At 36.4% G+C, this 16365-nt stretch overlaps 1 protein-coding gene and 8 non-coding genes across 9 annotated transcripts in view; 1 reads left to right on the top strand and 8 right to left on the bottom strand.

The window, feature by feature from the left end:
* LOC124533754 (hemocytin) overlaps positions 1-16365 on the top strand; it is a 56190-nt gene that overhangs the window by 20343 nt on the left and 19482 nt on the right. Inside the window, exons 25-40 of the mRNA XM_047109237.1 lie at positions 279-457; positions 4988-5168; positions 6867-7000; positions 7613-7733; positions 8611-8757; positions 9087-9336; positions 9932-10060; positions 11297-11514; positions 11799-11957; positions 12307-12496; positions 13067-13315; positions 13427-13468; positions 13602-13723; positions 14431-14562; positions 15098-15456; positions 15797-15921. Of these exons, the coding sequence (XP_046965193.1) occupies positions 279-457; positions 4988-5168; positions 6867-7000; positions 7613-7733; positions 8611-8757; positions 9087-9336; positions 9932-10060; positions 11297-11514; positions 11799-11957; positions 12307-12496; positions 13067-13315; positions 13427-13468; positions 13602-13723; positions 14431-14562; positions 15098-15456; positions 15797-15921 (2737 nt within the window). The remainder of the gene's footprint in view (positions 1-278; positions 458-4987; positions 5169-6866; positions 7001-7612; positions 7734-8610; positions 8758-9086; positions 9337-9931; positions 10061-11296; positions 11515-11798; positions 11958-12306; positions 12497-13066; positions 13316-13426; positions 13469-13601; positions 13724-14430; positions 14563-15097; positions 15457-15796; positions 15922-16365) is intronic.
* On the bottom strand, positions 585-657 carry Trnaa-agc. Its single transcript has one exon. It is a non-coding gene; the product is annotated as a tRNA-Ala (tRNA).
* On the bottom strand, positions 734-806 carry Trnaa-agc. The gene has a single exon. It is a non-coding gene; the product is annotated as a tRNA-Ala (tRNA).
* On the bottom strand, positions 883-955 carry Trnaa-agc. The gene has a single exon. It is a non-coding gene; the product is annotated as a tRNA-Ala (tRNA).
* On the bottom strand, positions 3396-3468 carry Trnaa-agc. The gene has a single exon. It is a non-coding gene; the product is annotated as a tRNA-Ala (tRNA).
* Trnaa-agc lies at positions 3554-3626 on the bottom strand. The gene has a single exon. It is a non-coding gene; the product is annotated as a tRNA-Ala (tRNA).
* Positions 5863-5935, bottom strand: Trnaa-agc. Its single transcript has one exon. It is a non-coding gene; the product is annotated as a tRNA-Ala (tRNA).
* On the bottom strand, positions 6023-6095 carry Trnaa-agc. Its single transcript has one exon. It is a non-coding gene; the product is annotated as a tRNA-Ala (tRNA).
* Trnaa-agc lies at positions 10453-10525 on the bottom strand. Its single transcript has one exon. It is a non-coding gene; the product is annotated as a tRNA-Ala (tRNA).

Here is a 16365-nt window from a genome sequence, read left to right as displayed (position 1 = left end):
CCAAAATGATGAAGGGCACACTTTCGTTGAAGTAACTAGAATGTTACTAACTAAAATAAAACTAAAATAAAATTTTTGGTAATCATCTATTAATAATAATCAGCTATTACAATATAGACCAATGGAGCTCAAGGGTGTTGATGTACCATTACAAGTGTTTAATGTGTCACGATATGAAAACGTTACCCCTTCACTATGGTGCTATAAAAACACAAGTTAATATTTACACAAGTATATAATATATTTATATAATATATATAATATTTTGATCCCCATAGAATATGCACCTACCACAAACTGTAACATCGCAAGAATGCCGTCCAGGATGTCAGTGCAAGAAGGGCTATGTACTGGAAGCGTCGACCAAAAAATGCGTGGTACCATCCGACTGTCCCTGCCACCACGGTGGTCAGAGTTACCCAGATGGTCACACGATGCAAGAAGAATGCAATACATGGTCAGATTAATTATTTTAAATTATTTCCTTATAGATTATATGTATGCTGTAGTTATAATTGTATGCAAAATTTTGTTTTGTTATATTTTGAAATAAGATATAATTGTTAAAAAAATTAAATATTATCTGGAGGCGCCGGGTATCGATCCCGGTACCTCTCGCATGCTAAGCGAGCGCTCTACCATCTGAGCTACGCTCCCGATGTTTATTTGGTGTAATAGGTAGTACCGTTGACAGCATAAATTTTATTTTTGCAAAATATAAAAAGGATAATTCTGGAGGCGCCGGGTATCGATCCCGGTACCTCTCGCATGCTAAGCGAGCGCTCTACCATCTGAGCTACGCCCCCGTTGTTTATTTGGTGTAATAGGTAGTACCGTTAACAGCATAAATTTTATTTTTGCAAAATATAAAAAGGATAATTCTGGAGGCGCCGGGTATCGATCCCGGTACCTCTCGCATGCTAAGCGAGCGCTCTACCATCTGAGCTACGCCCCCGTTGTTTCTCAACATGAACTAACAAGTATGCTACTTAGTTGAAAGTCAAATTACAATGCGTGTTGCGTTGTCGTTGCGTACGTGAGCGTTGCGCCTTTCACTTATCTGTAACAAGAACGGAATTATTCGAACTACTTATTAAAGAATAATTGCACAAGACAACATATGACGTCGTAAAGGTTTAATTTAAAACTTGTTCCTGACCGCGTCTTCTTTTTTTTGGGTATATCTTTGGCGGACGAGCATATGGGCCACCTGGTGGCAAGTGGTCACCATCACCCATAGACTATGACACTGTAAGAAATATTAAGTATTCCTAACATCGTCAATGTGCCACCAACCTTGGGAACTAAGATGTTATGTCCCTTGTGCCTGTAGTTACACTGGCTCACTCACCCTTCAAACCGGAACACAAGAATATTGATTACTGTTATTTGACGGTAGAATAACTGATGAGTGGGTGGTATCTACCCAGACGGGCTTGCACAAAGCCCTACCACCAAGTGTTTTACTTCGCTCGTGTTTTAGGAGTTAGTGACATGTATATATGTATATATTTTATATGCGCCCACGCATCAACTTTACAAAGCAGTCCGATTTTGATGATTATTTACCCATCGGATAGTTCTAATTAGATGCCACATATATTTAAGAAATAAATTCATCCCTTAAATACAGTTGAATTGACACCCGAAGAACAGAGATGGCCTAGCGGTTAGAACACGTGCATCTTAACCGATGATTGCGGGTTCAAGCCCAGGCAAGCACCGCTGATTCATGTGCTTAATTTGTCTTTATAATTCATCTCGTGCTCAGCGGTGAAGGAAAACATCGTGAGGAAACCTGCATGTGACAAATTTCATAGAAATTCTGCCACATGTGTATTCCACCAACCCGCATTGGAACAGCGTGGTGGAATATGTTCCAAACCTTCTCCTTAAAGGGAGAGGCTTTAGCCCAGCAGTGGGAATTTACAGGCTGTTGTTGTTGTTGTTGACACCCGAAGATATTTACATGGTCATAGATTCTACCACGCAAAAATCTTTACTAATCAGATTTATCTGATAGTCACTTTACTAGATAAAGTTTAATAGTTAAACTTTGAAATTATTGTAACTGCTTTTGAGTCGGAACCAAAAATCACTTGATGGCTCATTTACAAGTCTGTATTTGAAGTTTTAATTTAAAAAAAAACTGGTGGTCATATCAGATTGAGATCAGCTTGAGAAGTGATATTTTAGATCAAGTTTTTGAATACTATAAAAAAGAGTTGATTATTGCATTCTTTCCTTAATAAAGCAATGAAATAAATAGCCTGTAGTCTCCGACAGCTTAAAGCCTTTCTCCTTTAGGCGGCTTAGACCTGCTGGCGATATATTTTGGCAAAATAAATACTAAAGAAAAAACACATAATATTTCAATTTAGTTTAGGTAGTGAGTGCTTCCTATAAAGTTTGCTTACTTAGCTAAGTATGCTTTAGGAGTTAGTCAGGCAGCCTTACAGTCTGTAAGATGTGGCCTGAAGTCTGAATACACCAATACTGCTAAATTGATGTTGACGCCCTTTTACCAATAAGCCACCTGAGCTCATATTAATGCTATTGATATTGTTCTTATTTTGAAAATATAATAAACTAGTTGCCGACCGCAGCTTCGCCCAAGTTTTAAGGCTTGTTTGTCATATGTTAGGACAAAAAGTAGCCTATGTCCTTCATTGGAGTTCAAATTTTCTTCATACCAAGTTTCATCGAATTCTATCACGAGAGAACAATAGACAGACAAACAGAGTTACTTTTACATTTATAATATTAGTATATATCGCTATCCCTAAGAGAAGTAACTGGTTATTAAAATGTATACTTATCGCTTTTCTTTTTTCTGTATACTATCAAAGGAAGGATTTGTATCGATCATATAGTAAGACCTGTAACGTAGATTTGCTTATCTAACACCCAATTGAGAACTTTTTTTATGGAATAGGATGGCGGACGAGCGTATGGGCCACCTGATGGTCAGTGGTCACCATCACCCATAGACAATGACGCTGTAAGAAATATTAACTATTCCTTACATCGTCAATGCACCACCAACCTTGGGAACTAAGATGCTAAGTCCCTTGTGCTATAGTTACACTGACTCACTCACCCTTCAAACCGAAACACAACGATACTACGTACTGGTGTTTAGCGATAGAATATCTGATGAGTGGGTACCACCAAGCAAGAACTATTGTGAATTGCTGCTGCCCTAAGCTCATGAATGCCGAAGTGCAAGTATATGTTAAATAGACTTTCTGAACTCCCATGTTCCAAGCCTTGACCATAATCGGTCTGTTGCCAGAGTTTTTGTGGCATTTTTTATGAATTAAGATGAGAGAAGGCCAGTTTAATGTCTATAACAATGAAGCTATATATGTCAAATAATTCAAAAATAAATAATTTGGAGGCGCCGGGTATCGATCCCGGTACCTCTCGCATGCTAAGCGAGCGCTCTACCATCTGAGCTACGCCCCCGTTAGTAGACAAACTGAAAAGCACATCTCATTTGTACTTTTTTAAATTTAAAAAAAATATTGCATATTAAAAAAAATATTGGTTTTGGAGGCGCCGGGTATCGATCCCGGTACCTCTCGCATGCTAAGCGAGCGCTCTACCATCTGAGCTACGCCCCCCGTTGATTAATCTGTTAAATAAATCCAACTAGTTCAAATTGTTACGAAATTATTTTAATAAAATATAATTAAGGACATATCCATAACTGGGTCACCTTTCACAAAATAACTGTATAAAGGCAGTACTCCACAAAGATATATTTTCGCTATCAATTAGCTTTCGTCGCGATTTGAAAAAAATGTTCAACTACCTTACTTTTTCAAAAAACCATTTCTTTTGTTATTTATGAATTGAAATATCCAGTGCCTGTAACAGTTAAAATTAGCGTGCATATTATAAGCCCGTGATTAAATAAATAGATTTCATGCGCTAATTTTAAGATTAAGTAAACTTACAAGTGTTCGATGATATTCCGACAAATTTTAATTACCACTAAATCTTCTTATCAATAAATTCAATCTCATGTAATATAGGTGCCTACTTTTGAATAAATATGCCATTTGTTGTTTAGTGATCACCACTACCCATTAGACATTGATCTTGAAAGTTTATCATCTTTACATCGCGAATACGCTGCCAACCTGTAGTTACACATACATACTCTTCAAAAACACAACGATAATAAATATTATTTTATGGCGATACTGTAATTATGCTGTTACTGATATATGAGAATTATCTACGTGGAGAGCTTAAATAACTATATACATATCAATATTAAAAATAGTTACCGCACATATGATGGCCGTTAAATCGTAATTGCGATATCAAGGGCTTAAGGGGGTAGTGTAATATTTTTATAAAGGTTTTTGCCATTTTATAACAATAATAAGTGTTGGTTTAACAAAGAAAGTTATTATTGCATACATATTACATAAAAGCAAATTAAATGCACATTATTATTTAGATTGATATCGTACTAAGACGTTTTTGTGGATATAAGGAATCTTTTACGGACAAACAAATAAAGAAAAAAACTACAGGAATCAGTATAGTGCAAGTGGTGTAGTTATACATGCAGTACCTACTTGTAAATAATTAAAACACTTAAATGTCAAATCTATACTCGACAATAAACACAAAATATTTACCAATACATAAAGTAAATATAAATACACATACAAATTTCCATAAATATTATATCACAAAATTGTTACAATAATATAAATAAATTATATGAGTGCAATAACAAATAATAACTTCCTTTAATAATTGCTAATAACCATATATCTCTTTCATAACTGTTTTGTGTTTAATATTGTGGTAGGTTAGTTATGTATGTTATATGTTATCTATATCTTCGAAAATGTTTAGCTTATTAAAACCATCGCTCGTAGGTTTACATCTGTTTAATTATTCAATCGTGATATTTCCGAATTTGTCGAAATTATATAAAAAATCTTTTTTCTTTTTTAATCAGCGAATGTAAGAGCGGCAAGTGGTCGTGCACTGAGCGCACGTGCGCAGGAGTCTGCAGCGCGTGGGGCGACTCACACGTGACCACATTCGATGGACAGAATTACGACTTCGAAGGAGTCTGCACTTACCTCCTCGCTAAAGGCACTGCGGATGGGAAAGATGGCTTCAGTGTTGAAATACAAGTAAGTGACAGTGATAATATGTAACCAACTTCAGTCGTGATTGTTTCCACCATTAAAGACTAGTCAACTGCATTGGATATCATAGAAGTATGTTAACAGGTGCATTTTCCACAATCCATTCCAATTCCGTAGCATATCCTTCTAGGTAGGAAGGAAGGCAATACGACCTGAACGGAGATAGTTAAGCCTCAATACCAATGAATTCAAGTGCTTTCTGTTACACGAGGAATATACAGTTATGAATAACTGACAACAATCTAGAATGGTTCTTGAGGTTTTCTTGATAATTTTTTTTTGTCTGACCTAGCTTTTATCTAAGATCCAAGATATATGTAGTTAACTAATAGGACCGAGATCTTGAAGATCTTTGGTTAAGTAGTTTGACGAGGCCGTAATCAGGAAATGTTGCTAAAACGATCCTGATTATTTTTGGGAGATTAATTGCTTCAGCTCGATTTTTGTGACTAGATAGATTTTGATTTAATTTTAATATGATATCTAAATTTTTATATTTAACGATCATTTTATATCAAAGCTTATTATAGCATTGTGTGGAACATAGCCTTAAATAATTATTTAAAGGTCCAAATCTGCTATTATTATCGAAATAATACTAGTTGAGGGTATTTCGAACTTTTTAGATTATGGTACATAAAAAGTGAAAATTAAGTTTAATTTAAAAAAGATTTTCATTTGGAGGCGCCGGGTATCGATCCCGGTACCTCTCGCATGCTAAGCGAGCGCTCTACCATCTGAGCTACGCCCCCGTTATATATTTGTTGTAAAAAATAGTTCAATTGAAAGTAGTCTTAAGTCATTAAAATATATCTTGAAGATTGTAAAAATAATAAATCTGGAGGCGCCGGGTATCGATCCCGGTACCTCTCGCATGCTAAGCGAGCGCTCTACCATCTGAGCTACGCCCCCTATACCTCTGGTTGCCAAAAAACAAGTACTGTAACGCTTAAAAATACTAAAAAAAATGCAGCTAGCATTGACTTTCCGTACGTGAGAATGTTGCATTATCGACATTCATACTTCGAAATCATTTTCATATTACAAACACTTCTATATTAGTGGTAGCAAGTCTTTTAACAAGCCCGTCAAAGGGCCTCGATGGTAAATCTAGGTCAGACAGATGGACCATCTGATGATAAGTGGCAATAATAACAACCATAGGAATTGACGTTGTAAAATTATTAATTTTTGCTTATATCGTCAATGCCACTGAACTAAACTAAAATGTCACCAGTGGTTAGAATGCCTGCATCTTAACCCATAATTGCGTGTTCAAACCGAGGCAAGCACTACTGAATATTCATGTGCTTAATTTGTATTTACAATTCATTTCGTTCTCGGCGGTGAATGAAAATAATTGAGGAAACCTGCATGTGTCTAATTTCATAGAAATTCTGCCACATGTGTATTCCACCAACCCGCATTGGAACAGCGTTGTGGAATATGTTCCGAACAATGTCCTCAAAAGGAGAAGAGGCCTTAGCCCAGCAGTGGGAAATTTACAGGATTTTGTTGTAGCTAAAATGGTTCACTCACCCTTAGAGCCATAATGTAACAATACACAGTATTGCTGTTTGCAGGAAGAATATGTGATGAATAGATACCACCACGCTTCTCCAATGCGGGTTTAGGTTACTTTTATTTTCTTATGTAAAACTAATATAAACTATTATGCTATAGAATGAGCCATGCGGTACCACTGGCGCGACTTGCTCCAAGTCAGTAACTCTTCGTGTTGGCCGTGGAGGTGCTGATGAGGAAGTCGTGTCCCTGACCAAGAGCGCTCCCCTTCCTGACACATCTAACTTGAAACGGTAAGATATCATTACGAAATAATTAAATTAATAAAACATTTATCTGGTAACATTATTCGTAACAAAGTTTAACAAAGTTTGAAGTAAAACATTTACATTAAAATTCATTTCAAACACCAATTTCAGAGCCGTAATCTGAATCAAACTTCTGTTAATATAAAGACACCAGCTGTACCCGAGTTCTTATGCACAAAAATGTTGTTCTAGCCCGATACGGCTTAACTGATTTTGATGGAATTTCACTGTCAAAAATCTGTTGTTCCAAGGAGGAACTTAGTACATCAGATTCAAAATCGGCTTAGCCGTAACAAACAGTCAGATAGACAAAGAATGTAAAAATGTTACTTTGCTATATGTACCGTGTATACATATACAACTGTGCATTATGCATTTAGTAAAAAGCGTTTATACAAGCGTTTGTACAAACAGACTCTTCCATTTTTAATAAATGTATAGATTTATTTAAATTTCGAGAATATTTATTATTACATGTAATATGTATATAAATTTCTATTCAACTTAAGAGAATATTTCTTATTAATACAAGTAATGTAAATGTAATAAAATCGAACTGTTTTCGTTATTAAAAATTGGTATGTTCCTTCATATCAGGATAAAGCTCCGTGAAGCGGGCGCCTACGTGTTCCTGGACGTGCCGTCGCTGGCCATCAGCTTGCAGTGGGACCGAGGGCTTCGGGTGTATGTCAAAGTTGACTCCATGTGGCAGAACCGGGTTTGTGATATTTGTAAATTTGTAAAATAGTCTATTCCCTCGTTTTACGTGCACGAGAAATATTAGCGTGTTAAAAATATATTTCAAACACAGTTGGTGTACACACGACTCGACCTCCGTGGTCGTCGTGACGTGTGTACACCGATTTTCATGGGTACGCCACTCTGAGGTCCTGGGTTCGATTCCCGGCTGAGTCGATGTAGATTACCATTAGTTTTATATGTTGTCTTGGGTCTGGGTGTTTGTGGCATCGTCGTTACTTCTGATTTTCCATAACACAAGTGCTTTAGCTACTTACATTGGGATCAGAGTAATGTATTTGATGTTGTCTCATATTTATATTAGTTGTTACTTTAGTAGGTCTATAAACATTCCGTTGCTCTGCAAACATCCAAAAAGATTGCTTTAGAGATGTGTACTGATCAATAACACGCTGCTTCAGTACAGGTTGTTGAATTTTTCGTCTGGATTTATTGCAACAAATGCAGATTAGTTTTTCTTAATGGTGAATTCACGTTCGATCTCATGTCGAATATCCCATTGGTGCGCTTACGCAGAACCATAAAAATATCCTATATTGACATTCAAATTCCCATTCCATTGGCCAATTTTAATAAAGAAAAATGTAATAATTTAGCTCTTTTTAGACACTATTTTGTTGTTTTGTCCTTTATTGTTGGCGAGATATAGGATATTTATAGATATTCAAATTAACACAAATATATTTATGCTATCAAAGCTCAATGTCCAATTCAAACATAGGCACCTCATTATGTTAAACTACCCTCCGTTTTCTGGTTCTTATCTACGTATGTACTAATATGTTTTTTTTTTTTTTTTTATGACAAAAATATAAACTGAGAGGTATCATTTTCAGGTTAAAGGACTTTGTGGCAATTACAACTCAGATATGCGAGATGACTTCCAAACTCCTTCGGGTGGTGGCTTTGCCGAAACTTCACCACTGATTTTCGCTGACTCTTGGAAACTTAAATCTACATGCCCTAAACCATTAGAAGTTACAGTAAGTACAGAGTATTTTTCTATTTTACCATTATTATATAAAATTTGACAAAAATAAGCACAGAGGCATTTCAATCATCTGACGACCTCCGTGGTCGAATAGTGCGTACAACGGTTTTCATGGGTTCGCCACTTAAGAGGTCCCGGGTTTGAATCCCGGCCGAGTCGATGTAAAACAAGTTCATTAGTTTTCTATGTGGTCTTGGGTCTGGGTGTTTGTGGTACCGTTGTTACTTCTGATTTTCCATAACACAAGTGCTTTAGCTGCTTAAATTGGGATCAGAGTAATGTATGTGATGTTGTCCAATATTTATTTATTTATCCATGTAGGACCACTGCAAGGAGCGGCCGCACCGCAAGGAGTGGGCGTCCAGCGTGTGCGGCGCGATGAAGCGCTATCCGTTCTCGCGGTGCCACGCGGAGGTGCCGGCGGGCGGGTTCGTGTCGCGCTGCGAGGCGGACGCGTGCGCGTGCGACGCGGGCGACGACTGCGCGTGCGCGTGCGCCGCGCTCGCCGCCTACGCGCACGCGTGCGCCGCGCGCGGCGTCACCTTCAAGTGGAGGACGCAGGACCTCTGCCGTGAGTCGCGAGCCCTTTATCAAAAACCTCATTTAATCCTGCGAGACGATTTTATTGTGATCCAAACATTATGTATTTCTTATGTCATCACAATTAATGCTAAAAGTTGTAATAAATAAAACTAACATTACAATTTTGTCTATGATGGTAAAAAATTGTTTGTTATATTATGTTATCAATTATAATATTCTAGAATATCAATCACGATACACATACATATATATCTAGTTTTGCTTAAATTTAAAATACATGCTAAAAATCCGAGTTACCCGAGTAGAAATTACATTTTTGGATTATGCATATGGGGGTTAAAATTATTGCAAATAGTCACCCCTACCACCCGTTAGGAGGTGGTAGGGGTGATATACGTCGAGTTACCAATAACCCTGTATATAGTGGTGCTTGCCTTGGTTTGAACCCGCAATCATGGGTTAAGATGCACGCGTTCTAACCACTGGGCCATCTCAGCTCTCACTATTATAAGTTTTAATCTAAATAGACGAAGTAAAATAAAAATAAGTGATTATTACGATTCAGAAACGTATATTTTTATTATTATTTTCATGATTTATCCATGATTACCTTCTCGATACAGCAATGCAGTGTGACGGCGAATGCTCCAACTACAACGAGTGCGTGTCGCCGTGTCCGCCGGAAACGTGCGACAACACACTCGACTACGCGCAGATAAAGACTGTTTGCGAAAAGGACACTTGCGTTGAAGGTATGTTGTTAAAATAACTAGATTCGTTTATTATAAAAATACTGTTTGGTGAGTGAATGTAGGTAATATTGCATGGGGAATGAATAATTATGTCCCTTCGACTATGTATTTAATAAAAAAAGAAAAATAAAAAGCCACAAATGTTAAATTAAACCAATTAAATGTTAATTACGTAATCTCCATCGTCATACTATAACTATTCACTACATTTTGTTAAATTATTTTGAACTATATTTTTATGTTCGATTGATCAGATTAAGTTACGATTAATTAATTAATTAGAAAGTCAGAAAAAACATTATTTATCGAAGTATTTTCTTGTACTCCTTAATAATTAAGATTCAAATAAAGCTATTATATATAAAGTAAATTCAAATAAAAATTAAAAAATTTGGAGGCGCCGGGTATCGATCCCGGTACCTCTCGCATGCTAAGCGAGCGCTCTACCATCTGAGCTACGCCCCCCATGTCAAATAGCTGCAAAAAAGCGTACTAAACGACAATTATTATCATAACAAGGTCATTTAATTAAAATACTTTCATATTTTATAAATCAAAAAATCAAAATCAAAATAAACTTTATTCAAGTAGGCTTTTATAAGCACTTTTGAATCGTCATTTTACAATTAAGTGAAGCTACCACCGGTTCGGAAAGTAGATTCTACCGAGAAGAACCGGCAAGAAACTCAGAACCTATATTCACTAAAATCTTACATATTGAATAATATTAATTTTGTATAAATTATATAAACGGCTGCAAGTTTACACCATAGTATAAATATTGATAAAGTAAATTAAAAAAAAGTAAATAAATATTGTATATGATAAAAAAAATATAAATTTACAATGACAGGAGTCTGTAATGATAAATTGTGCAATGGTTCATAAAACATTAATTTATACATATATATTACATGGAATACATAATATATAGTCTTAGTTTCTAGCCGGTTCTTCTCGGTAGAATCTACTTTCCGAACCGGTGGCAGCTTCACTTTATTGTGAAATGATGATTCAAAAGTGCTTGCAAAAGCCTACTTGAATAAAGTTTATTTTGATTCGATTTTATAGACTTTTGTATATATTGTTACCTCGATTGAAGGTCTATAAATTTTTACAAAGATTTTTTAGACATGAAAGAATACCTACTACATAAATGTGTATTTAATACATTTTATTAATAAATATCACTTATATGAAAATTTTAAATTTATACATATATATTTTCTGTCACAGGCTGCAAACCCAATAAAACTTGTGAAGAGGGCACGATCTACTCCAACTCCTCACTGCAGGAGTGTATACCAAGAGCTAAATGTAAGCCGGTGTGTATGACGCTGGAAGACGGTCGCGAAGTTTTGGAGGGTGAGATACTGGAGCAGGATGCTTGTCACACCTGCCGCTGCTCCAGGAAGGAGAGGATCTGCACTGGACAGCCCTGTGCCACTGATGCGGTTAGTATATCTCCATCTATACGAATGTTGTAGCATTTCATCATCGACTAAATGTATTCCTTCTTTTCTCAGAAATGGAAATTCATAATTTTCTTACATTCCGCATCCGGTAAATAATCTACCCATTTCCCTCTGGAGCATTATCAAATATATAGGTATCCTATTGTAAAATTGTGTATATAGATAAATCCCCTTATAATGTTTACTAAATTGGTCATATTTCGAGTACAAATGAATGTACCATTAAGATAGTTTAATGACAATACTTGGTCCAATCTGTTTAGGTAACGGAGGCTTCAACCGGCCCACCGGAGACGACTCCACACGACGAACCCCTACAGTGTAAAACCGGGTGGACGGACTGGATTAACCGCGGCCCGCCAGAGCTCAGCTCCGCCGGTGAATCCGTCGATAACGAACCTTTGCCGAAAAGCAACGAACTTGTAAGTTGATTTGTCTGTTTTAATGTCAGAGAATCGATAACGCATTTAAACCATCAAATACCGATGATTTTCTATTTTTAAATTTCAATTTTTTTTCTTAATCTTATATCATTTGACTATGTCAATAAGCAACTCAGCCGCGTAGAGGATTAAAACCTTCTTTGTTGTTTTATTCTTGGGCTTGAATTTGAAGACCCATGAATTTTGTGTTAATGAAAGGCATAATATGAGGTTTTCATTTTCTGTGATTTTGTAAATTTAATGCTAAATTACTGGAACAGTTACATTTTCCGTTATACCATTGAGAATTGTCAACAATAGTATAATTAAAAAAAATGGATTTTCTTAGACAATTGGATCACCGATGTGCAAACCGGAAATGATGACTGAAATCGAATGCCGTACGGTCGGTGACCACAAGACGCCCAAGGAGACGGGACTCAACGTTGAATGCAGCTTGGAGAAGGGTCTCGTCTGCTTAGAAGCTGAGAAAACTTGTCCTGACTTCGAAATCAGAGTCCATTGCAAGTGTGAAGAAGGTAAGTTAACAACACGCCATAACTTCCATTTGTATGCGATGCTAATCTTTAATAAGTCATTGCTAATCAAATGGAATATTAATTTATTATTTTTAATCATATAGGTATTTGCTTATTACAGATTTAAAATTACGATTATATGAAAAATATTTTCATGTTATTTTACAATTTATGTTGTATAAAACGTCTAAAATTTATAATAAGACTGATCATTGCAAAATCTAGCTATAAAGATGAGACCTTGTAAACTTCCATCAGTTGAAGGAATTTTACTTAAATCAATGCATATAATAAAATTGGAGTGTCGGTTTTTAATATATTAAAAAAAAAACATTATTAGTACATGCATTTAACAATATTTGCGTCTATCTGTCTGTCTGTTCCGGATCATTGCTGGAACGGCTAGACCAATTTTTGACTTTTCACTGACAGATAGCTGAGGTAAGAGGTAACTAAGGCTACTTTACTTAAGAATTATATATAAAATTTCAGCTTAAATCATACGCGCACGAAGTCGGCATAGCTAGTACGACATATCCTCAGAAAGTTATTTAATTAATGTGTCTACAGAACCATTCCAATGCCTGAACGCAAGCCACCCCAACTACCCACACCCCACCGACTGTAGCAAGTTCTACGAGTGTACTCCCGACATGACCAACCCCAGCAAACAGCACAGCGTGCTCAAGAGCTGTGGAGAGGGACTCCTATACAACCCTGTGGTGATGGTGTGCGACTGGCCAGCCTCCGTGATAGCTGTTAGGCCTGAGTGTGGGGAACTGACCACCACTACGACTACCATTGGCGTCAGTGAGACGGGTAAATATACATATACTTACAAGTAGGCAACGTAAATTACATTACAATGTAAAATAGAGACAGACGAACACGTTTTCACAAATATTAAGTAAATATATTCTGTTGTTTTAGAAGGCACTTCCCCACCGACTACTTCCAGTTCAACTACTACAGGTTTGGCCTTTTACACAAACTTTTGTTAAAATCATTGTCATTAATTAATAATTATAATAATTCGTATGTCAGCCATTAGTTTTTGTCCACTTATTATTCTTAATGTTTTGGTAATTAGATCAATTTGTTACAGAATCGACGACTCGTCCGTGCCCGCCCGGGCAAGTGTTCAAAGACTGTGCGTTCCCGTGCGACAAGCTGTGTGACCACTTCAAGAATGAATTGATGAGTCAGGATAAGTGCTTACCTGGAGAAGTACGTACTATAAACTAAAATAACTGTTTTTGTTAACTTATGCTAATTTTTTGGTTATGTCAAATTATTTCGTCTAATTTTCCAATGAGCCCTTATCATTTTTAATATTTTATACTAATTTTAAATTCTGCAGAACGATTTTTGACGACAGCTAAATAGCTAATGGTCATGGTTTTTCATTAATTCAATGTTGCCCGCAATTGCTCAGTGGCGTTTTGTCGAACTTCGATGGTGCGTTTTTATGTTTGAAAAATGATACCCCATTGTAGGCGGAAATTAAAAAAAAAACAAATTATTTTTCCCTTTCAATATATTCACCTGCGAGACTGATAGATTTTTCAGATCTTCTATTTAATTTATTTATGCCCACATAAAAAATGTTTTGTAGAAAACGCCGTATTTGGAATATTTTGTAGACAATGACACATATTTACAATAACATTTCCAAGAATATTTATTTTTCAATGCACGTAACTTATTCTATAGATATTGCTTCACTAACCTTATGTTTATTAGAATTATTTCATACGAGATATTTACCATGTTTTTATTTTTAGTTGGTGGAGCTCGATATTTCGACATTATCGACGAATGTCGTGTTCAATGTCGTTAAATATCCCCTATTAAATAACTGTCATATTAAAAATAACCATGTTAATTTATAATCTTACTATTACGTTTGTATTAATATTTATGTCTGTTTGTAGAAATGCGTGTCTAGTTGCGTGGACGAAGCGATCGCGAACATCAAGTGCGACTTTGGGTCCATGTGGCGCGACCGGAAGACCTGCGTGCCTCTGAAAGACTGCACGTGTGACAACAACGGACAGATTATTAAGGTACACACACAGATTGCACAGGTTGCACAGATTGCACAGAAAAACACTTCACATTGTAGTAACGTTAGTAAGTATCATGGTATGGGCATGTAATGCGGAGGAATGAGGAACATATTGTGAGGAAGGCCTTGAGCATGGATGTGGATAGATACAGAGGTAGAGGACGACCAAGGAAACGATAGATGGATTGTGTGAAAGACGATATGGTTAGAAAGAATGTTACTTGTGAGATGACGTCTGACAGAGAAGTATGGAAGGAGAAGACATGCTGCGGAGGATGGGACGACAAGATTTTTTTTTTTTCAATTTTATTGAACCAAAGTTAACGCATATATGTATTTTGTGTATTTTTTTTGTATATTGGACAGAAGAATTTAGTCAAAAGAAATTTTTTAAATAGTGATGCAATAAAATCGACCTTTGTTTTTTTTGCCAAATTACAAGACCCCAGCGCTGAGCTGTGTTGACTTAAATTGAAATGCATAAAGCTTTGTTTCTTCCTTGTTATATAATTTTCTCTTTTCTTTTCTATCAGCCCGGTGGAGTGGTCAACGAAGGTTGTCAAAAATGCCAGTGCTTGGACAACGCAATGCACTGCGACACCACAGAATGCGTCTCTATAGAAACCCCCATCAAGGGTTCCACACACTCTCCAATTATGTTACCAGAGCCGATTCGCACCCCTAGCCCTACCACGAGTACCACCACAACAACATCCACAACCACCACATCTACAACCACCACCACCACTACGACTCCCATCCCCACAACAATTACTACCATACGTACCACAAATGCAACAACAACATTCGTCCCAACAACAGTACCTATTGTTGAAACTACTATTCTAGTGAAGAATACAGAAACGCCACCACCAGAATGCAACCCTGATAAGTAAGAATCGATTAACTTTAGTCCTTATTTGAGTCTTAACAAAATCGCTATTTTCAAAAAAACTGATTGTTTATATATACAAATAAACCAATTTCTTAGGCAATTTTATTCAATTGGGAAATAGGAATTATTAGTAAGAAATATAGAAACTCCAAACATACAAAATATAGCTTAATCAAAAAATAAGAATCCTTGTTTATTATTGAAAACGACATAGTATCTAATTCTTTAAAAAAAATAAGGAAAAAAATACGTCCATCCCATTGTTTCTGCCAACCACAAAACTTCAAAAGATGATTTCGAGGATCTCATAACAATATTCCATTTCACAATTCATCAGCTACAAGAACTTGCTTTGGGAAGGTGACCGGCTGCCGACGGTCGCGTTCACATCCAGTTCAGCAGCCAGTCCGATGTTCAAACCCGAGTATGCAGTATTTAATGGACACCCGACAGCTTCCTCTGGTATGAATTACAAAAACCCTACAGACTACGACCAAAACAAGGCTCGTCTTGAAATAAAACTAGTTTTAACGGATTTAAATCGCGTATATTAATTATTTTTATCATGCCGACGTTTCGAGCACTTTACAGCGTTCGTGGTCACGGGTAGACTACCCGGAGTCTGTAATGTAGTGTCAGTAATATACGCGATTTAAATCCGTTAAAACTAGTTTTATTTCAATGTGTAATAATCGCGAAAATCTAAGACAACATTAAGGCTCATCTTGATTTAAATTAAATTATATTCTAAGCTACTAAAGGGTACACCTGGGTACACACCGAATCAGAATTTGAATGGTTCCTTAACTATTTTTTCGCCGTTTCTTCTCAAGCTTAATGCTTTTACGTTGAATAAAGTAATTTGAGTAATTTGAGTTTGAGTTTATGTGTAAGTTTGGTGACGCG

Source organism: Vanessa cardui, chromosome 11 (assembly GCF_905220365.1).
Source record: "Vanessa cardui chromosome 11, ilVanCard2.1, whole genome shotgun sequence".
NCBI classification, from domain to species: Eukaryota; Metazoa; Arthropoda; class Insecta; order Lepidoptera; family Nymphalidae; genus Vanessa; species Vanessa cardui.
Note: the sequence above shows the minus strand (reverse complement) of the source record. Positions and strands in the feature narration are given on the sequence as shown.